At 40.8% G+C, this 23,824-nt stretch overlaps 1 protein-coding gene across 2 annotated transcripts in view; it reads left to right on the top strand.

The window, feature by feature from the left end:
- The window catches only part of CTTN (cortactin), a 47,724-nt gene that overhangs the window by 18,255 nt on the left and 5,645 nt on the right, over positions 1 to 23,824 (top strand). For both annotated transcript variants that reach the window (XM_089521398.1, XM_089521396.1), the window contains exons 5-13: positions 3,807 to 3,917; positions 4,453 to 4,507; positions 6,084 to 6,194; positions 7,485 to 7,595; positions 8,493 to 8,603; positions 13,758 to 13,813; positions 17,226 to 17,295; positions 17,838 to 17,986; positions 23,244 to 23,333. In XM_089521398.1, the coding sequence (XP_089377524.1) occupies positions 3,807 to 3,917; positions 4,453 to 4,507; positions 6,084 to 6,194; positions 7,485 to 7,595; positions 8,493 to 8,603; positions 13,758 to 13,813; positions 17,226 to 17,295; positions 17,838 to 17,986; positions 23,244 to 23,333 (864 nt within the window). The remainder of the gene's footprint in view (positions 1 to 3,806; positions 3,918 to 4,452; positions 4,508 to 6,083; positions 6,195 to 7,484; positions 7,596 to 8,492; positions 8,604 to 13,757; positions 13,814 to 17,225; positions 17,296 to 17,837; positions 17,987 to 23,243; positions 23,334 to 23,824) is intronic.

The following is a 23,824-nucleotide window of genomic DNA, read 5'->3' on the forward strand; positions in this document are numbered from 1 at the left end:
ATGTGCTCTCTCATAGAATCCTTGGGTTGGAAGAGACCTCAAGGGCCATCCAGTCCAACCCCATTCTGCCATGCAGGAACTCTCAATCAAAGCATACCCAATAGATGGCCCTCCAGCCTCTGTTTAGAAGTGGGTGGCAGAGGCCATGCTCTCTCTGGGGAGGACATGTAGCCACTTTCTGCTTTTTTGTGGGATGCTCTGTGGCAGCCAAAAAAGACCATTTTAGAGCTGGAAGCTTCAGCTCCTGCTGGGCCAAGTCCAGCTTCCTTTACAGCCATGCGGCTGTACAACACAGGAGGAGTCCTCTGCTTCCTTACACACCATCTCATGATAAGAATTCAAAAGGAATGTGCAGGAGCCCTGGTAACACCACCATGTGTTTCCCAGTCTGCAAAAGGATCCCCCACACCTATTGGGGTCCTGGGTGCCATTGGGGCCAGAGATGAGAAGGGTTTATGTCCCCATCTGCCCTCCTGGCAGAGTCCCAAACCTTATGCTAGGCATAGTGCCTGCAATGGCAATGGCAGCAGCCTCCTGGCAATGCCTGCCCTGAGCGAGGGCATTAGATCTGGCAAAGGTTATTTGGTGGCTGGAGAGAGAGGGCCCCTGGTACTCACCCTTCTCCTGTATCTTCTGGCTGGCTTGCCTCTCTGACCTTGACCCTGTTTCAGGTTGTGCAGAGGTGATGCAGAGAAATCCTTTGCCATGGCTTTTGGTTGGCCTGTCCTCTGAACTCTGGCCCAAATGGGCTGAGCAGAGATGCTGAGAAGGGAAGTTTGCATGACTTCTGGCCAGTTTCCTCACTGATCCCTGGCCTTAAACAGGCTGGGCAGAAGTGATGTGGAGAAACAGAGACATGGAGGAGATACCCCTCACCATCTGTTCCCACGGCTCCCATGTGCTGCAATGCTGTTTACAGAAATCTGTGCTCCCACCATGAAAGGGGGCAGCTTTGGAGGAGGGGGAGAGTCATTGGCAAAGCCAAGACCTTTCCCCAGTCCTGGGAGCCCTTGCCATATTAAGTCTTTCTTCATGCTTCTAAGGCAGCAAGAGAAACGAAGAGAAGAAAAGGACTGGAGTGGCTGTAATGAAGAAGCTGCAGAGCAACAGCAAACAGGTCCCAATGAGTCTCCCTCTGAAGCCAGCTCCTTCGGTTGAGTTGGCAGACCCTGAGCTAGGGAAGCCTGAGCTAAGGACCCTTAGCTAGTGCTCTTGGGGTCCTCTGCCATAGCCACCACCAAGGATGGGGGGAAAGGCAGGAGAGAGGAGAAGAAGGGAAGGCCAAGAAAACTCTCAAACCGCTTTCGGAGAAAGGAAAAACTTTGCTGGCTCAAAGAGACACATCCTGCTAGGAGTGTAGGCAGGAACAAGACTGAGGCCCAGGGGGGTTAGCTCCTCCCTATATAGAGGCCGGTCTTTTGTTTATTGTCCCTGCCTACAGGAGCAAATAGGAGGAGCTTAACCCAGAATACAGGAGGTTAGGACCCTGTCTGCTGGGAAATGCCTCTGACAATACTGGCTCCCTCTGCTTAGTAATGGAGATGAGCATTGCCCCCTACAATTAGACATGATTAGACAAACATGTCAAAGGAGAACCTTTACACCTTTTCTACTGCAAATTAAAAAAAAAACATAACCTTGGTTACTGCTCTCTTTGCACCCAGTCACCTTGGGAGCAGCAACCAAGCAGCTGGCTGAGCAGCACCCAAGAAGCTTCTTGCTTGTGCCAGCCTTGCAGCTAAGGCCAGTGCAGGTGAGAGGCTTCTTGGTTGTTGTTTGGCTGGCTGCTCAGTTGCTGCTTCCTTTGTGCCCTGTCATCCTGGGAGCAGCAACTGAGCAACTGGCTGAGCAGTGACTGAGAAACCTTTCACCCATGCTAGCCTTGCAGCAAAGGCCAGTGTGGCCAAGAGGCCTCTTAGTTGCTGCTCTTGGTGACCTCATACAATGGAGAAGCTTTTCCTAGAGAGGAGGGCCGCTCAATCCTTCATCAGGTCAGAGAAAGGTGCAGCTGGTATGTATGTAGGGGATTTACACGAGCCGCTCCAAGACTAAGGACTTTTTTCAAGAGTCGAGCACAGATACTCTTTCCCCAGAGATGTGTCTTCCCCACACAGCTTTCTAGTATCCACTCTCCCACAAAAAGAGAAGAAAAGAAAAGAAAAAAAGTTTATTCTGCTGTCTCTGTCTGATGAAAGAAAGCAGGAGCAGCAGTGCAACTGCAACCTGCCAACCAAGTCCCAGCAAAGTTTACAAAACTCAGTCAGGGTCCCAAATTTGAAAGCTCCTTTTTGCCGCCACTTCTCACCCACCACCATGTGCTCTTAACTCCAGTCTGTTCCAAAATGGTGCTGCCCTGAGCCTTAGAAGCCATGCCCTGTGCCCAAGCCTTGCACAAGTTTCTCAGTTGCTACTACTAGCCAGCTCAAAGTGGGGAAAGAGGAGAGAAAAACAGGCCACCTCACCACCCCAGGAAGAGATGTCTACTACCTCCTGCTTGCTACCTGCATGCTCCATCTCACCTGGTGGACTGCTTCCTGCCAGGCCCCAGGTACCCAGCCAGGAACACCTGCTCCCCTTGGGAAGTGGATAAAGGCTGGGTGCCTGGTGAGGTGGGCCTGCCACCAACCGGGGCGACAGCAAAGGGGAGTTGCCCCTTTGGGGGGAGCAAGGGAGCATTTGGCTGGTAGGGGAGGGAAAATTTTAATATATTGTAATGCAGTTAATTTAACTATATGTTGATGTTGATATTTTAGTTAAGGGGATAAATTTTTCGTTGTGTATATGTTATGTAATTGTTTATGTAATTGTTTTTGCATTTTTGTAAACTGCCTTGATCCTTTGGAAACGCAGTATATAAATAAATTTTATTATTATTATTACTACTACTACTAGTGAAAGACACCGGTAAGAGAGTGAATTCACATGGGCAGGCAAAGAGTGGGAGACATCACCACACAAAATGATCAGCAAGGCTGTGTGGTGGTTTTCTGGGGACTCTGAAAAGAGGTTTCATGCAACCCTCATCCCCACCATGATCCTAAAAGCTGTTGGTTACCCATGTCTTTCCTGCACACCAATAATTGGACCGAAGACCCCCCTGCTGGCCCCCCTTTTCCTTCAGCATCCCCAGTGGAGACATACTGCCCACTTTGGGAATCACTGATTTAAAGGAACAGTTGATACTCCATGAGGCATTTGTTTGTGGTAATTTTATTAGCATCTTATGTGTATTTTGATTTTGAGAATACTATGCAGAAAAGAGCGAAAGGAAGAGAAGTGTTCAAATATTTGGCACATTTTCATTATAGTAACACCTGGATTGAGTTAGTATCCCAGCCTAATTGTCCTACATGCCATTGTAAAGACACAGTAGGAGGTCTCCTCCAGATACAAATATGATCGATTAAATTTGTCTGGAGTACTTAGTGCCTTAATATGCAGCATTTATCTGTGCAGCTATGGTTGTCCCCAATAAGGATGATGCCCACTGTGACATATCCAAACAGGCATTTCTTTTTGTGCGAGACTGATTGGAATGTTATTTCTTATGTGGGGGATACTTTCTGTAGTTTTTGTAAGCATTGGGATTAAACATTTATTTAAACAATAATGGTCCGGTCAATGGTAGATGCCATCTTAGTCGGTCAAAAGGTTTAATTCAAGCTAGTTGGAGAATATGATACTAATAAAGGGGAGGATTTGTTCTGCTTTAAGTTTTAATCTACACTCTACTTTCATTATAGCATTGAGGTAAACATCCAACTGGTATATGGGTACAATAATAAAGTTGTTTCTTTCTCTTTCAGTCAGCTGTCGGTCATGAATATCAGTCTAAGCTTTCCAAGCACTGTTCCCAAGTGGACTCAGTAAAAGGTTTTGGTGGAAAGTTTGGTGTGCAAGTTGATAGAGTTGACCAGGTAAGTGAACAAATTATCTTTTGCCTTTCCAGAATAAGCCTTCAGTTGCTGCCTCCTATGTTTGTGTACTGGTGAGGCCACTGCATATTCTAAAGCTGTGTGTAAATTATATGTCCAGTCACTCTTGTTCTCTCTATGTCTGGCTTGTCAATATTCAACTGGTCCTTTATTTCTCTTGTATGTTTTCACTTTTTCAAGATGATAAAGTGAAGTGTGAAAATGTTTAATCTGAGAGAACAGCATTAAACCCCCACAACAGTGCATAGTTCAGTTAAAGAATATGTAGAACTGAATATACAGGACTGATCTGGTATGCTGCAAACTCAACCAAGATGATCCTAGATATATGGAAGAACAAAAACAATTACTAGTAACTAAGATTTGATGGAAATTGTGAGATACAGAGTAACAATGTCTTTATCCAACGACTAAGTAACGCTCACTTTTTAAAGACCTTTTATGATTATATTCATCATTTAGAAAAAACTTCTGTGATTTTATGCTTCTATTTCAAACTAATTATTCTTTTCTCCAGTCTGCTGTAGGATTTGAATATCAAGGGAAAACAGAGAAACATGCTTCTCAAAAAGGTAAATGAACTGAGAGGATTGCATGTGGATTCACTCTCAATATAACATATGCCAATTAAAAGCTCATAAATGATTTTAAGAGTGTTTTAGTAGCTGTAGTTAATTTCTTAATTCCAAATTTTTGGCCTAAATGGGATCGCCAGTTCCAGCATAAACTGGGCCTCTGGCATTAGGCAGATAGGTTTTAGAGTTCTTGTTAGCATCATAAAGCCTTGACAAGACCAGCCATAAAGGCTGGCATCAGGGTAGGGTGGGGGCATGGCATCCCACCCCTGACTCTTTTCCCATGCTGGCATGACACCCCACGTCACACCACATGGCGGGTGGCATAATGGTGCTTCTCTGACTGTGCGTCCAGATGACGCAGTGCCAAAGGAGTGCCAAAAAGCCACAGCACCAGTGGCTATGGTGACCTTTCTGCGGCGCAAAAAGGAGCTGCTTTTTGTGGCTCCTTTTTGTGCTGCGGAAAGGCCAGATTGGAGTTGTGGCATGTAGTTGCTGCTGCCCCAATCTGGCACCAAAAGGGGCAGTTGCAGGGCACCCCTTGGGGGGTGTCTGTTCAGCCCCATAGAGTTCTTGTTAGCATCTTGTTAGCAAATTAACAGCTGTCCAGTGGTATGAAAGTGTTAATTTTTACTAGTGACCTTGTTTGATACATTTTGCATTTGCTTTGCAGTTTGAAGGTGGGAAAAGATATGAAGATGTTAACAGACTGGAGGAGTGATTTGTTTTCTGTTGCTTACTTGTTCTCTTTGCTGTTAGGTGGGAGATGGGTCACATGTCTATGCTTGGGCTTTCTTTGTTTGCTTCTGAACTATATTACCCTTAGGAGCTCGACTTTCATGGGTCTCAGCTTGAGATGGATGCAGCCCAGGCCAGGAGCTTCCCTTATATTTCAGGCATGAGGAATTTTATCACTGGCCAAGGAATGGTTTGGGTAGAATTTGTTTGTGGGCCCAATTCTTACCATTATCTAACTGGATAACTCATCAGCAAAAAGGTTGGAATGCTTCTCAGCTAGGAACCATCTGCTGCATCATTTACCACGAGTAAAGATAATGCTATAGCAGTAATGTGTGTAAGGGTATGACACTGAAAGAACCCCTAGATAAGGCTGCAACTGCATCCAGTTCTGGAACAAGACACCTAAAACCAGACCCATTGAGTCAATAGGAACTTTGGTAAGCCACTGTTTGTGTAAGTTCTTTTTGATTTAGTGAGTCTACTACTGTCTTTGGCACTAACAGTTGGATTTAACCCCTACCAGTTTACACATTTTAATCACTCTTTCATATTTTGAAAGCATCATAGTTGAAATAAAACTGAATGTTTTCAGATCTTTCACTTATTGATTGTAGAATATGGAGGCTACAACTCTTTTAGTTAAGCATTATGAGCGTAAATAACAGGTGGTAGTAATTATCAATTGAGCCACAAACCAGAAAAAAATGTACTTTTACTTGGCCTAGACATTGTTGTAGAAGATGCTACCAGTTATCATTCTGTTTTGGATTTTTCTACTTCAAAGGTGGCAATTTCTGACACAATTCCGATTTTCTTGCTTCTTTATTTTCAGACTATTCAAGTGGATTTGGTGGGAAATATGGAGTACAGGCTGACAGGGTAGACAAGAGTGCAGTTGGATTTGATTACCATGGAAAAACAGAGAAGCATGAATCACAGAAAGGTTTGTTTTTGTGTTTGAAAAAAAAAGTAACTTGTAATGTACTAGCAAATACCTTGTGTTACATTAGCAAATTTTGTAAAATACTCATCTTCACAAATTTAGGGAGACATTCATCTCATTTTTATATCATCCGTTCATTTTTAAAGGATGAGGTAGTTCTCATGGTTTGCCTAAGTTTCTCCATCCAAGTTTCTTGGCATTAGAGATGGTGAGATTATCAAAGAAATTTTTGTAGAAAATCTTACCTGTAAATTCTGTAGAAGGTTGACTGGTGGTAATAAAGCAAGAAAAGGAGTCTGTTTAAACTTGCGTTTCAGTACAACACTAATAGGATCCAACATTTAGAATTATATTTAGAACAGAACCGTTGAAATCAATGGAACTTGTTAGTCACAACTCACCTAAGTTCCATTGATTTCCATGTCTCTGGAAGTTTCCATTGCTAAATCCAGCATTAGGTAAAAATATTATAGGTTCACCTTAGCGTCACCATAAGCCAGAAACAACTTGAAAACGCACACAACAACAAAAATAAGCAAAAGGTAGTAAGCATCACCTTTCCTTTTTGGGGATGCAGATTTTGAAACCTTTGCCTTATCAGCTTTAACCAGGGTTAATATCACACTGGTAATGAAGTCAACTGTAGTTAAATCTAGTCTGCTTTCCTACTTAAAACATATTTGGAGCTGGCTTGGTCAAAACACTCAGTTGTGGATAGTGGCATTTTACCTTCCTAAGGTTGTGACAAACCAATTTTTTTTCTTCTCTCGCATTGACAACTAGATGCAAATTTTACACTCAAATCCTGGTCATCGAATTAAAAACCAAAATTCTTACTCGTTGATCAAGAAATGCTCATAATTTCTTCTCTTTAAAAAGCTTTCAAAATCTTTGAATAATAATAATAAAAATTATTTCTATCCCGCCTCTCTACAAAATGCAATCGGGGCGGATATTTCTTCTGTTTGTTGAATTTTGACTAATATTTTTTACATCACTTCTCCCAACTGGTTAAGGGTGGTTTTATGTGTCTCATTAATTGACCTCTTGCAACTGAATGTTCATCTGCTTGCAATGAAAACATGGTTGACATTATATAAAGTAATATAAAAACTCTGTGGTGGCTCACGTGATAGCATTTTCTCACATGCAAGTCATCACATGATGTTTCACCCAGAATGGTGAACATGGATGTGAGAACTGATCCCCCCAAGTAGCTATGAATAGAAACAGTTCAATGTCTCAGTCTTGTACTATTACAATTTTTTTCTTTTTTGCTCCCATCTCCAGATTATTCTAAAGGTTTTGGTGGTAAATATGGTGTGGACAAAGAGAAAGTGGACAAAAGTGCTGTTGGCTTTGAGTACCAAGGCAAAACTGAAAAGCATGAATCACAGAAAGGTTTTTATTTTAATTTTATTCCATGCAATTATATGTAAGTGACCTCCTTCTTTAAACCTGATCTACTGAAATGATCAATTATTCTTTCATAAACTAGGGCCTTTGACGTGTAGAAATACAAACGATGTTTGAAAAAAAATAACCTTCCTTTCCTCCTTTTCTCCACCTTCTGTGCATAATATATTTTAGTCTTTCTTTCATCCACTTTTTTGATTGTCTCTTTCTTGTTTATTTTTACACATATACCCTAATTTCTCATTAAAAATGACCAACCTGTCTAGCATCAATAACACTCACATAAAATGGCTTGAGGGCCTGACAATAATGTAGAGCCCAATTAATGCAATCAGTCTTATGAATTGGTTTAGACTTAATAATTTTGAGATCTCTGCAGTGCTTTAATTCATTTATAGGCTACATTTCTGGGCCAAGGAATAGGGTAGGAATTGCCAGAGATAAAAATCCTGAGTATGTTAATTCTTCAGAGTTCAGTGAGCACTTAAAACTGAAGTATTAATATGCTAATACTGTATCCATGGATTCTGCATCTACAGATTCAACCAACTACATTTCAAAAATACGTTCCCCTCCCTAAAAAACCCGAAAGCAAATTTTGCTGTTTTATAAAAGGGATGCCATTTTACTTGAGCATCCATGGATTTTGGTATCCATGGGAGGACTTGGAGCCAAAACCCAAAAGATAACAAGGGTCCACTGTATTTCTCTCCCCCCCCCCCCGCCACACACACTCCCCTTTTGAACCCTGCTTCTACAACTAGTTGGTCTTTCAGTTCCTTTCCCCAAACCCAACAAACATATATATCATCTAAATTCTCTACTAACCTCCAAGATGAAAATGAGATTTCTGTAATGTTTTGTGAAATTTTCTGTGCATAGATTATACAAAGGGTTTTGGAGGAAAGTTTGGCGTACAGACGGACAGACAGGACAAATGTGCACTTGGCTGGGATCACCAGGAAAAAGTACAACTACATGAATCTCAGAAAGGTATGTTTCTGTTCTTAACTGGACATAATACAGCTTGGTTATAACTCCTGTGGGAGAAAGGTAACCGCAATGTATAACATGCTGTGTTTACTTTAATTTTCTAAGGAGGACCATGTGATCTGGAGTTTGCCTTTTTGGTGGGTTAATAAAACTCAAATTATCTGGTTAATTTTAAAATAAGGAGCAGGAAGCCAAAACCTGATATAATGCAGTGATTTACTTTGTTCCTATAATAATGGGTGGTATCTAAAGGAATACTTTAGATTCCCACAGAAGAAATATTCCTCATCTCAATTTCCCAGTGAAAGGAATACTTTAGATTCCCACAGAAGAAATATTCCTCATCTCAATTTCCCAGTGAAATTCTTCATCCCCCTCCTTTTGCCCCAAGAGCCCAAAAGGACCTGTCTCAAATGTAGAATGGGGGCTCTTCAAGGTATGGAGGGAACTGGGCAGAGGTAACTTCAGTGAACTGTCTTCTCTTGACTACTAAGAACTAATAATTTAACCCATTATTAGTCCTTTGTCATCTTGGTTGGCAATTACAGTGGATCCCAAAACGGAGCAGCATTGGTTCACCTGTAGTCAGAGTGATTTTACTATGGTCTCCATTACTGAAATAATTCCTGTGAATTAATTGTTTGTGTGAAAGATTCAAGTTGACAGATAGTACATATGCTTCATATATTGCTTAGAAATCTAAGTAGACATGATATGAATGAAAGTTTGAACTGTAACTGGTAGTATTCTTGCTGTTCATATTCTGTTGACCAGATGTGAGTAAAAACATGCCATTTTAAACATATTGGAAACTTTTATTGTCTGGAACTTTGTGAAGTATTCTTCAGAATTTCATAGCTGAAATATATGTTCCAAAATATTACATGAGACTATACCACTTCCAAATATAATCATAGTATCATAGAATCGTAGAGTTGGAAGAGATCACAAGGGCCATCCAGTCCAACCCCCTGCCATGCAGGAACTCTCAATCAAAGCAATAATGGCATGGGGTGAAGTGGCATCTTAGTGTTTTCCCACATTTTTTTTTTAAATTCCCTGCTTGTGGAAAGCTAGTTTATCTAATATTTCTAATGCACTCTTTACTGATGTTGTGGCTTCAAATATACAGGAAATGTTTTTTGTAGTTTTTTCAGCCTATATTGTCGTGTTCTGGAAGAGTTTATTCCTGACATCTCACCTGCATCTGTGGCTGGCATCTTCATTCTCTGTAGATGCCAGCCACAGATGTAGGGGAAACATCAGGAATAAACTCTTCCAGAACACAGCCACATAGCCTGAAAAACCCACAAAAAACTATGGTTGCTGGCCATAAAAGCCTTTGACTTCACATTATACAGGAAATTTTGGGCATCAGGAAACATAATAAATTGCGATGTCTCCTTACTGTAATGTGAAATAGTACAGTCTAAAAAGTGCTGTACTATATGATATTAATGTTTGTAAACTACTTAAAATAGTCAATTAACATCTATATGTAACAAGGTTGTGTGTTGTTTTTGTTCCTTCCTACCTAGAGCTCTTTATTGCTGCTGTTAAAAGAGTTTGTGTTTTGGATCATATATATTGTATCTAAATGTGTTCCTCTTTTCCTTCCCTTCCTTCTCTCCTCTGGTTCTCTTTCCCTATTGTATCCCTTGGATTTCTCAGACTATAAAAGTGGTTTCGGAGGGAAATTCGGTGTTCAAACAGAGAGGCAGGACCCATCAGCTGTGGGGTTTGACTACAAGGAGAAACTAGCGAAGCATGAGTCACAACAAGGCAGTGTTTCCCATTGTAACTCTTACCCAGTGCTGCCACTTCTAACACAGACTTAAGTTGCTCACTTGGAAAGGCTTGCATGTGCCACAGAGAATTATTCAGGGTGACATTTCTCTCATTGAATCATAGCGTGTCATCAGTGTAATGTTTAAGTAAATTTGAATAATTAAACCAGTGGCAAACACTATTTAAGCCAGTGATTCAGCCATTGTCAAGTGAGCATATGTTGATATTGAAAATGTGTTCCACAGTACATTTGGAATGCCCCATATCTTGCCCAGCATTGGTTCTGGCCTACTGAGCCTGACATCTGTCAGAACTTGGCCAGTGCTTATGGCACCCATGTTTTAGCAATTGAGCTTTGGATATTCCTCTGCTGAAAAGGAATCAGCACTTTAAGTAACCCATCATTGTCAAGGTCAGGTCACCACTTAAAAATGAACTCTAACCATGTTCCAGTCAGATGAAAAAGCTTTCACTGAATGTCTAATCTGATATTTTCTGACCCCATGAAACATCCAGTGTATTGCAGAATTTAAAAATGCTCAGTGTCCACAGGAGTGTTTGTGAGTTTACAATGAGGGTTATTTTACAATACCCACACTTCTAGAAACAGGAAATGCAGATTTACATGAGGCATATTTGTTTTGAGTAGCTGACAGACTTTCTTTCTTTTTGCCAAAACCAACACAAGTGCAATAGATTTGTTGGGGCAATTTTTGTCTCAGCCCTTTTTTCATAGAATCAAAGAATCATAGAATCGTAGAGTTGGAAGAGACCACTAGGGCCATCCAGTCCAACCCCCTGCCATGCAGGAAATCCAAATCAAAGCATCCCTGACAGATGGCCATCCAGCCTCTGTTTAAAGACCTCCAAGGAAGGAGACTCTATCACCCTCCGAGGGAGTGCATTCCATTGTCGAACAGCCCTTACTGTCAGGAAGTTCCTCCTAATGTTCAGGTGGAATCTCTTTTCCTGTAGTTTGCATCCATTGTTCCGGGTCCTGTTCTCTGGAGCAGCAGAGAACAAGCTTGCTCCCTCTTCAATATGACATCCTTTCAAATATTTAAACAGGGCTATCATATCACCTCTTAACCTTCTTTTCTCCAGGCTAAACATCCCCAGCTCCCTAAGTCGTTCCTCATAGGGCATGGTTTCCAGACCCTTCACCATTTTTGTCGCCCTCCTTTGGACACGCTCCAGTTTCTCAATGTCCTTTCTGAATTGTGGTGCCCAGAACTGGACACAATATTCTATGTGTGGCCTGACCAGAGCAGAATACAGTGGCACTATTACTTCTCTTGATCTAGACACTATACTTCTATTGATGAAGCCTAAAATAGCATTGGCCTTTTTAGCTGCCGCATCACACTGTTCACTCATGTTCAACTTGTGGTCTACTTGGACTCCTAGATCCCTTTCACACGTAGTTTCATTCAGCCAGGTGTCACCCATCCTATATCTGTGCATTTTATTTTTCCGCCCTAAGTGCAATACCTTACATTTCTCTGTGTTGAATTTCATTTTGTTAGCTTTGGCCCAGCTTTCTAGTCTATTCAGGTCATTTTGAATCTTGATCCTGTCCTCTGGGGTATTAGCTATTCCCCCTAATTTGGTGTCATCTGCAAATTTGATAAGTATGCTCCCAATTCTGTCATCCAGGTCATTGATAAAGATGTTGAATAGCACTGGGCCCAGGACAGAGCCCTGTGGGACCCCACTGGTCACTTCTCTCCAGGATGAAAAGGAGCCATTGTTGAGCACCCTTTGGGTTCGGCCGGTCAACCAATTACAGATCCATGTAACAGTTCCTTTGTCTAGCCCCCATTTTACAAGCTTGTTTGCAAGTATGTCATGGGAAACCTTGTCAAAGGCCTTAGTGAAATCAAGATATACTATATCCACAGCATTCCCTTCATCTACCAAGCTGGTAATTTTATCAAAGAAAGAGATCAGATTTGTCTGGCATGACTTGTTTCTCTGAAACCCATGTTGACTTTTTGTGATTATGGCATTGCCTTCTAGATGTTCACAGACTCTCTGTTTAATGATCTGCTCCAGAATCTTTCCTAGTACTGATGTCAGACTAACTGGACGATAATTGTTGGGATCCTCTTTTTTCCCCTTTTTGAAGATGGGGACAACGTTTGCCCTCCTCCAGTCTGCTGGGATCTCTCCTTTTTTGTCTGTTTTTTAAAAAAAATTATGTTGTTCAGTTGGTGGCTGAAATTCAGACATGTTATTTTCTGGTGACAAACTCATACAATGTCAACCTGATAGATCTAGTTCTGTGTAAATTATATTACAAAACATGCATATAGGGGATTGAAGTGTCTCTTCTGGCCCAGATGAAGGATACATGCAGTTGTTTGAAAAATGATAAGAGCATCATTATGAGAACTAGCTTAGTCTTGATTCCCTTGAGGGAATGTCCTTTTCTTTCCTTTTCCTAAAATTCATGTAGGCTTGTAAGATATAAGAAATTGATATATTAAATATAATAAATAGACTAATAAAGCCTATTCAGTTCTCTCAACAAAGAGTGTATCCTGCTTTAGCAGTTAAGAAGTTTGAGATTCTTTTTAGGGATTACTTATTCAGCCAGTATGAAATAATGTGGAATAAAAGCTGTGTTGGAACTTTAGATGTAGATGATTTGATTCATCTGGAGACACACATATCTCTATTACACAGTCTCTCTTTACACAGAATATCCCTGTAGATCAGGGTAATCATGAGGACAAAGGAAAACATAAGAGAGGTTAAAAATTATGTTACTCCTTGTTTCCCTACAGTCTGTCTGTCTGAAATTTTTCTGTCTTGCCTTTAATTACACTATGGCAATAGGGCACTGTATCTGTGGCAATGTGCCCAATATTTTTCTGTCTATATGGTACAGTACTTACTTTTTAAAATTATAAATGCCAGAAATGACCTGACATTTAAGTATGGCTAAGAGTTCCAATTTACAGAGCCTCTAAAACTGTTTGATAAAGTAATCCAAGGCTGTGCTGTAGAAGTGGTGTGGTCAAGATTGTGTTATGAGGGCGGGATGAAGTTTGAGGGCGGACACCTTTTTCTTTGCTTGGCTCCTGCCAACAATCATTCAGTTTCATTTCAGCCAATGAACATGGAAGCATGCATCTGTTATCCTGCACACATGCTGATGCTTCTACTAAAGACTCAAAATCTATATCCTTCTTTTTGCATCTACTTATTTTGGACTTTTTGCTTGGCTGCTGTCATTGACAACTCTGTGCATGCAGTTCTTTGTAATAGTCCTCCATAGTTGATTTTTTTAAATAAAAAAACCAACAGAACAGATAATAGGTAGAATTACCTACAGTGGTCTTTCTCTCTCTCTCTTTTTAGACTACTCTAAAGGATTTGGTGGAAAATATGGTGTGCAGAAAGATCGAATGGATAAGGTATGGCCATCATTTGGATCTTGTTTATGTGTTTAAAACTTGTCCCTAAATTAAAGATTGTTTTTTTCCAGACAAGCATTCTCTGAGATGCCAGCTGCAGATGCTGGTGAAATGTCAGGAAGAAACTCTTATAGAACATGGCCACATAGCCCAAAAAACCCACAAAAAATTAAAGATTGTTCTTTTAGAATGCTTGATTTTCTGTGATGCCTTTCTTTACAATTCATTTCTTAGCTAAAAATGCAAATTAATAAACAAATAATTAAAGGTCCAAATCAAACTATTAATCCCAACTACAATAGACTCAATGAACCAGTAGGAATTTAGTGAATTAAAACTTGTGTAAATTTCAGTGATCCAGTGGATTTACTATTGTTGAAACTTCCAATGGGATTTAGGCTACAATGTTTTGTTGAACAATAAATTGTGAAAAATAATTAATGTAAGTGATTAGTCCTGGGGTGAGGAATAAAGCAGAGAAACAATTCCACATGTGTTTGCGTATGGCAGAGACAGGAGAATATGCATGGCTTTCTTGTCAGGGATGATGGGAGTTGTGGCTCTTCACCTCTGGCCTGGAACTCACCACCTGGTTGTGCACCACGCTGACCAGTTTTGGCCAGTTGTTAAAGCTTTGCAAGAGTTGCAGAGAACAGGCTGAAGACCCCGACAAACTCTCCAAGCCTTCTCACTCTTGCTTCCACAGAAGTCTTCACCCTTCTTCACCAGGGTCCTGCTGGTTCTTGTAGCTTCACCCAAGACACCAGACAACTCAGTAGTCTTATATAAAAGATCTACTTTATTCTACTATATACACAGCTCCAAACTATCCAACACAACAATACTCCTCACTCCTACTATCCACAACTACTACCCACAAAACACACTGGGATTCATAGTCATTATTATAGTCAAAGCATGGTACCACCCACTGTGGTCTGTTTCCACCCAGTAGGCGTGTACATCATTCCCATTGGTTCTCTTGTTTCTATCCAGATTAGATGATTTCATCATCTCAGCCTTGACCACTTTACAATTGTCAGGTGTGTCCAATTATTCACTATGCATTTCTTGTCCTTGGCACTCAGTACTTGTTAATTGTATTACCATGTACACCTGTGTGGTTCTCCATTGGCTTCTGCTGAGTCACTCTGACTCTCACATACATCTTTTATTTCACTTACTGTATATCCCATGTGGCTTTTTCCTTAACATTTCTAAGCCTGGCAGGGGAAAAACTCTTTGTGAATTAACTCCAACCTCCAGTTTCAAGCTGGAATTGCTGAGATCTGATCAAGCCGCTTCTGGAAGAACAGAAGCTTTGGATCCATCCAGCAGATCCAAGGTTGGCAGTGTCTTGCCTCTCTTTCAGGATCCAGTTCTGCTGGCGCCTCAATTAATCTACAAGTATGTGCATTTTGTACAAAACACAACATATAAACACAGAATGATACAGACAGAAAAAGAGAGACCAAAATAATGAACAAAATTTACACAGACACATGCCTACATTTTGTGTAGAGCCCATGAATAGGATGCACTTTCAGAATTGTGACTAGCTATTTAGTGGTCAGACAACACTTAAATAAAAATTCTAAATATACCCACAAGCCTAAAAAGTTTCAAATTATGGTAGTAATCAGTAATTTGTCAATGTTAAGATGTGCCTGAACAAGAGAATAATTGCTTTTGCTGCCTCATGCCATTAGGTACTGATAAATTTGGTCAGCAGGCCTTTGGAATTAAAATGGCTTGTTTTTGTTTGCTTATTTTTGGTGTGTGAAAGCATGGCAGTTTGTTTTCATTATTCAGTGGAAATGTACCATTATGTTTCTTTTATAAAGGCTTTTTATTATATTATAATAGTTATATCATTATACAGTGCACCCTTGGCTTACGCGGGGGATCCGTTCCACCCCCCAATGTAAGCCAAATATCACGTATGCTCAAGCCCCATTCAAGTGAATGGGGCTCGTGCACTTGGTGGCGCGGTGGTGTCCGCGCGCCGTGGGCAAGCGCCCCAGTCATTCGAATGGGATGTGCCACCTCTTGCGCCCCTCGTGGCTCTACACAGCTTTGCACATAAGCTTAAAGCCGCGTATAGCGCACCTGCGTATAACGTGGGCGCGCTGTAATTACATTGAGTTTGAACAATGATTGTGATATGGTATACATTATTATAATCATACAACCCAGGTATCCATTGACTTGCAATCCATGGATTTGCATTGTCCCCAATGGCGGCATGGCTGGCCATGCAGCCATGCCACCATTGGGGACAATAGGACCGAAGTCTCCCTCTTCCTTCCTTCCTTCCTTCCTTGTTCCCTCCTTGAAAGCTTCTGCCTTGGCTTGGCTCTGGGGCCAGAGATTGGAGCCCCATCAGCTGGAGGGAGCTGGAGCTGGTGCTTGAGTCTCGGAGGCCCCTGTTCAGAGGGCCAGCACCCAGGATGGGGCCTCCAGGCTCTGTGAACCAAGCCCTTGACCCTGCAATGGCTCCTTCTGGCTTGGCTTTAGGGGGCGGAGCTCCATTGGCTGGAGGGAGCCATTGCTGGGGCTTGAGTCACGGAGCCCGGAGGCCCTGTCCTGGTTGCTGGGCCTGGAGGTGGAGGGCTCCGAGACTCAAGCCCCAACTCCACCTCCTTCCAGCTGACTTTGATCCAGCTTCTGTCCCCGGAACCAAGTCGGAGGAAGGGGGGAGAGAGGAAGGATGGACATATGGAAGGAAAAAAGGAAGTTAGGAAGAGGGAGGGGGAGAGAGGAAACAGGGAAAAAAAGGAGGGAAGTAAGTAAGGGAGGCAGGACTTTGGTCTCATCATACCTAATGATGGTGCATGCTGCCATTGGGGAAAATGAGACTTGAGCATCTGTGGATTTTGGTATCCACAAAGAGGATCCAGAACTGATCCCCTATAGATACCAAGGGCCCACTGTAACACTAATAATTTCTCCTATTATAATAGTAAAAATATTACAGATACATCTGAGGAAATAGATTTAAATCTATGTAAGCTCATGCTGCCAAATCAAAGGTGCTACAAGATCTCTCTTCATACTGATTTTACAAACTAACATGGCTATATCTTTGAGTAATAATACTCTTAGATATTATTGTTATATGTCAAACACCCCCCTGTATCAAAGCAGCCACACGTTTGACAACACTTTGTTTTTATTTTGGTATCTCCCAGTTTGTTAAACAGGCTGCATGGGTGACTTGTGAGAAGATCCAGCTTGGTTAATTGTGCCTTTTAATGATATGACTGATAAATAAATGAGATTAATTTGAGTATAATTTGTCTGTTTGTGTTTCTCATAGCTCAGTTGAACATGAAAATAAATAAGTACACCTAAATCAATAATATAAATGTGTGCTATACATGAACTTGACCCCTTTTGTCCCTTATGATAGAATGCTTCAAGTTTTGAAGATATTGAGAAATTGTCTTCAACGTACCAGAAGACTAAGCCAGTGGAAGCTGGTGAGACTATTTCAAAATGTGGTTTTTAGGGTTTTTGGATTATTCAGTTTATTTTTGGATTGTTCATTTTACTATGGTACCTTAAAGATCACCAGTCTTTTACTATTCCAGTGGCGCACTGTGCTGGATCTTCTTGGTGTCTTTAGCTTTTTATGGCTTTAATAGTGAAAGAGAAATCAGATAGACCATCTAATGTAATTGGTTTGTACCTGCAACCCCTAAAAGAGCGAACCATCATTTAGATGGAATATTTCAATTTATCCTTAGTCATATCACTGGGGCTGCTCCAGAATTCCTAATTTTAAACCAGTAATTGAATTTGAACTGCCAATAGGTGCTGATGTCTGTACTGACTGTTTCTGGTAGAAAGCTGAACAGCTCATGCTCCTTAGAGAATTACATTATCTTTTATGAGGATAAAGATTTTGCTTGCTTTGAATGTCAATTTGTCAGTTAACCCAAGAACTGTGTGTTGTGGAGATTTATGTAAGAAAATGGCCTGCAAAACATCACATTGATACTCAGTATTTTTGATACTGCAGCGAATACCAAAACAAGCAACATCAGAGCTAACTTTGAAAATCTAGCTAAGGACAAAGAGCTGGAGGACAGAAGGAAGGCAGAAGTTGAAAGAGCGCAGAGAATGGCCAAGGACAAACAAGAACAAGAGGAAGCTAGGAGGACGCTGGAAGTTGGTGAAATTTCATCTTCTTGCCTCTCCGCTTTCCTATTTTTTTTGTGGGGTGGTGGTTGAACTGTGGTGACTGTGAATAGGGTGAAATACTTGATATACCAAAAATGGCCTGTCTGTTGAAGAGTTTTGACAGTTCTTACTTGTACTCTACCTGATTTTAGATTTATTGCTTATTAAGCAGTAATTATTCTAAGACTGAAAAGTGGGGGTGGGGAAGGACTAGATAGTAGTAATACTGTTAGAATATTTCAGATAATAATATTACTATAATACTTGTACATTGGTGAGTCAGTAAAGAAATATAATTTAAAATGTAAGGTTTTGGAAGCCTGCTTCAGTGGCGAGTGAACAAAGGGGACCAGATGGTCTGGGTGTTACCCAAACCTGAAAAGACATTTTACTAATGAGAGTGATTTGAGACAAGGTCATTGGGTAGAGTGAGTTCAGCTCTATTTCTTGGGAAGCTAATATGTCTGCTAAAGAGGTTAAAGAGTAAACTGTAGGACTGATGTAATGAACTGTCTTTCTCCTATGTAGTATCTTAAATTGGAACAAACTAAAACAGCAAAACTCACCATCTTAGACTGCTGTAACAAACTGATTTTTTTAAAAATCAGTGATGGATTGAGTGTTCTGATTTACTGAATATCTGCAAATCAGGTCCAAGTCTTACTAGAATTTGGCAGAGATTCTGACAGGTTTTCACTACCTCTGAATTGAATCAGGTCTTGCTGTATATGTGCAAAAATCTGTTACATGACCCAAATCTATTACATCTCTATTACATTACATTATTTTTCATTTATTTATTTGTTTATTAGATGGATACCCACCTTTATCCCTCTAAATGGCACTCAAGGTAGTGAAGTATAATGTCAAATAAAACATGCAATTAAACCAGAGAATAAATTAATTAAACTACTGGTATCTGTGAGATAGCTATTAGTGTTTGGCCTCTGTAGCTGAGCCATTGTGAATTTCATATTGTGGCTGTTCCAAGCCCAAAAGGATTTTGCATTTAATTTTGGACATTTGGCCTAATCCAAATAGGGAAATCAGTTTTTTAGCTCCAAGGTGTTCTGACTTTTCTAAATCATCCTCTCCCAATGTTATCCTATTACCAACTGTGATAGATGAAACTTTAAAGTATAATTTTAGCTAAGAACTAAATTATACAGTTTATTGGATGGCCTTTATAAAGCTCACCTGTTTCTGTACAAATGTGTTACAGCTAACACCAGTTAACACAGCCATCCAAGATGATCAGATACTCTAATTACTTGGTTAAGTTCTCATACTTCAACAGTTATCCTTATACATAATCCTTATTAACTAAAAAGAACAAGCCGTCTCTCACCACCTGCCACTCCTCCAACTTCTGAGTTATGGGTGATTCACTCCATTTTGAACTGTATGCCAAGTTTCTGATGTGTAACAGAGATAACTACATCATTGATTCAGGGGGGGGGGGTAATCTGCTTCTCCTCTTTTGCTACTGTTTCCTAGGATAGTTGTTTTTACTGACATTTCCTCTGCAGTTTGTGTTTGTACTTGCCCATGGCTTGAGCTCTGACCATTAGAGTTTTGGTTCATGCATGGCTCATTCTCTTTCATCTTCTGAAATGGCTTTGTACTCTCTTCCTAGGCCTTAGTTGGTGTTGCACTTGTAGGCTGTATCTGAAGGGCCAGATAGTTTTGTATTGCCAATGACAACTGTTCTTACAGAAACTTATATTGAAGTCTTGTACGCAGTTCAAGCAACTTACGGTACTGACAATAAAGGGCTGCTTTTCCAGTATTGTAAGTGCTACACAGAAACAAGATAGCTCTGCTGGAAATCCATAGCCGTTGGCATGAGCGGTGCAGCTCTGTGAATACTTAACTCAAAAGCAACTCTGCCTTGAGAAATAGATAGTGGGTATGTGTTATACAGTATTGGGGGAAATTGGACGTCGTAGTCTGAGGACATTGCAGTGTTGCTTAACCCGGACAGACAAGCAATGTTCATACAATGTTCCCATGTGCTTTGAAAATATATATATTTTGGTAGGGAATACCAAAGTGACAAAACTCACAGAAATTCATAGAATTGAATGATTCAGACATACCAGCAAAACCACAGTTGGCAACGGTCATTGGATCTGAGCCCTAAACTCACACATATGTTCTTCTCCTTGATGTTTCTGATTCCCTCCTCAATTTCCTGGTCTTCCTGGGTTAGCAAACCTGAATGAGAGATGTGCTTTAACTTCTATGGTGCAGACATGGTTGTTCTTCAATCTATCAGAAACTTCTACTTCCTAAGATGGTGCTTCCTGTTCTCAAAGAACCATTTAAACTGCATACTAGCCATGAGGGTGATAGATGAAAGGTTAGGTCCTATACCTTTTTCACTCTAGATGACTTGTGTAAAATTCTGACATAGGATTTTGGAGTTGCAGAATGATTCAAGAGTTTCTTTTTGTTCCTCCCCCACCCCTGCTTTTTTTTTTTACTGAAGCTTACAAGATTTCCCTTTTTTTACTACATCTCCCAGAATCCTCCATGTAAAATCCTTTGGTCATATTAATTGGGGATAATAGAGATTTTAATCCAAAATATAATAATGTTTCCAATCTCAGGCTGCCAAAATGCAGAGCAAGTCCTTTGTGAAAATCAGAGCCAAATGGAATGGATGTACTACTTCTTAAAAAGAATAATTTGTTTTGGAATGCATCAATGTCTCTTTTTAGTGCATTCCATTCATAAAAAAATAACTTGGCTCTAGTCTTCCTTGAAACTGATGTTCCTGAAAAATGTGATTAACAGTAAGAAAGAGAAGAGTAAAATAGTAATTTAATGCTTATTTCAATATTATTTTCTCTAAATCTCCCATTACCAGTATGTCTTTAGTTATAATCTGATTTAATCTGGGGAAAATTACAGGCAGCATCACCCAGCAGAGGTCTGCCTAGTACCACTCACTCTGACTTAAGATATTTATCTGGAAAAAAATTGCTTGTCAGTTGTAGACTATATGCACTTTGTGAAACAAAATGCATCAGTACTGCAGTGCTTGCAACCTCCACACATGGGAATTATTTAGTATTTCAGACCACATCCGGGAGACTGAAAATGGAAATCACATCCTCTGCCAGCTCTGTAGTACATCTTAGAATCATAGAATCATAGAATCGTAGAGTTGGAAGAGACCGCACAGGCCATCCAGTCCAACCCCCTGCCATGCAGGAAATCCAAATCAAAGCATTCCTGACAGATGGCCATCCAGCCTCTGTTTAAAGACCTCCAAGGAAGGAGACTCTATCACCCTCTGAGGGAGTGCATTCCACTGTCGAACAGCCCTTACTGTCAGGAAGTTCCTCCTAATGTTGAGGTGGAATCTCTTTTCCTGTAGCTTGCATCCATTGTTCCGGGTTCTGTTCTCTGGAGCAGCAGAAAATAAGCTTGCTCCCTCCTCAACATGACATCCCTTCAAATATTTAAACAGGGCTATCATATCACCTCTTAACCTTCTTTTCTCCAGGCTAAGCATCCCCAGCTCCCTAAGTCGTTCCTCATAGGACATGGTTTCCAGACCCTTCACCATTTTAGTCGCCCTCCTTTAGACACGCTTCAGTTTCTCAATGTCCTTTCTGAATTGTTGCGCCCAGAACTGGACACATTATTCCAGGTGGGGCCTGACCAAAGCAGAATACAGTCTTGATCTAGACACTATCAGGTTAACAAGACAAGAGAAGGCTCGCAGATGAGTTCCTTACCATGATTACTCTGTATCTTCCTACTCCTCTGCAGAAAAACAGCAATGACAACTTACATATTTTGATTTGCACTCAAGATACTGTGCAATTTCTAAATGTTTACAGAAGAAATGGTAATAGTATATAATAATAATAATAATAATAATAATAATAATAAATTTTATTTATATACCGCTTTTCCAAAAGATCAAAGCGGTTTACACAGAATTAAAACCAGTTACAAACACATAATAAAAATAGATAAAAATATACTCACGATTGCAATATGTTACAGTGTACCCTTGCTTTATGTAGGGGATATGTTCTGGACCACCCCGCATAAGGCAAATATGTATGTTTGAGCCCCATTCAAAACAATGGGGCTTGAGCATGCAGTGCGGCGTGTGTGCCATTGCCTGTACCGTCATGTGGCTTTCAACAGAGTAACTCCTCATGGATGTTTTCATGCTTGTGAACTAGCCCTCTATATAGTTGTCTTTTCAAAGTATTCTCTTTGCTTTGGCTGTTTTCAGGATCCAGCTGGGTCTGTGTGCTAAAGCAAACCTTGTCAGTGGATCCCAGAGGAAGCAATCCCTCCCTGCTCCCAATCCGCAAAGCCTCTGTGCATCTGCAGCAAGATATTTGTTCTCCTTTTCCTCCCTCTTGTCATCAGCCCTCTGGGCCACTGGAGATGGTTCTGGTGGGTTTTCCAACCCTTCAGAGCAGAGGCTGAGAACATGCAGGGACTGTGCAGGAGGGGAAATTGCCGATTGGGTTTTTTTTCCATTGGCACATGGATCCAGTTGTATCTTGGGCTTACTCTGTTCTTGTGTGCTTTCAAGTTCTTTTCAGCTTATAATGACTATCATGGGTTTTCTTGTCAAAATTTGTTCAGAGGGGGTTTGCCTTTGCCTTCCTCTGAGGCTAAGAGCATGATTTGTCCAAGGTCACCGAGTCAGTTTTTATGGCTGAGCAGGGTTTCTAATCCTGGTCTCCAGCATTGTAGTCCAATGCTCAAACCATTACTCCACAATTGGTACTTTGAATAGCACTGCCTTAAATGACTAGCTCTCATACTGGCTCTCTGGCCTTAATCTGCTGCACCATTAATGACAATTTGCAATTCGAAGACATATCCATGTTAGTCTGGAAAATCAGTATGCTAAGGGACCTTTGAGACTAACTGACAGAAACAAAAGCTGGTAGCATGAGTTTTCGTAGACTTGAGCCTCCTGCCCCATGCATCTGAGGAAGTAGGCTGAAGTGTACGAAAGCTCATGCTACCAGCTTCTTTCTTTCAGTTTGTGTCAATGGTGCTACAAGGTCCCTTTGCATAGTGAATTTACAAGTAACTTTAATTGACCTAGCCCAACTGCAAGACACACACTTTCTTCTCCACAAGTAAATGGAAGTGTTAGTTGTAGTGAGCATATTGGTACCAGTCACAAACTTTTATTGACTCTCTTACAATATTGGTTGCAATGCTCACTCTTCATTTTGTTTATTTTTTACTGAAGGAAAAAGCTAAAGCCAAGGAACAGACACCTCCTCAGTCTCCAACACCACAGCCAGTGGACGAAAAACTGCCTTCAAGTCCAGTCTATGAGGTTTGATTGATAAACAGAAGATGCCTTTCACCTGTGCATTTTATACAGCAAGCAGACTTTGTATGAAAGAATGAATGGGATTAGTAATGGTGTTTTGTTTGGTATTTATTCGTTTAAAAACGTGTTTAAAAATGTTAAATAATGCAGCTATATTACATATGTATTGTTTATCAAGCCTGTCACACATAACAGCATAGGACGCCATACAGTAGGGAGAGAGTGGATATCTCAGTGGTACTGCACATGGCTTGCTCATGAAGCCCAGTCCTTAGCATGTCCAGTTATAAAAGAGCCAGGTAGGGTGTTGTGATCACTTCCACCTGGGAATAGAGAGCTTCTTCCTATTAACCAAGATCGGGAGTGGGAACTGTGTGATTCTCTGGAAGTTGTGGCTCATAGCATTTCTCACTGGAGGCTATTCTGGCTAGAGCTGCTGGAGGTTGAGTACAATAACATCTGGAGGGCCACACAGTTCCCACCCTTGGCCTGGA

This window comes from Sceloporus occidentalis, unplaced genomic scaffold (assembly GCF_023333645.1).
Source record: "Sceloporus occidentalis isolate IW3139 unplaced genomic scaffold, rSceOcc1.0.p SCAF_4, whole genome shotgun sequence".
Lineage (NCBI taxonomy): Eukaryota > Metazoa > Chordata > Lepidosauria > Squamata > Phrynosomatidae > Sceloporus > Sceloporus occidentalis.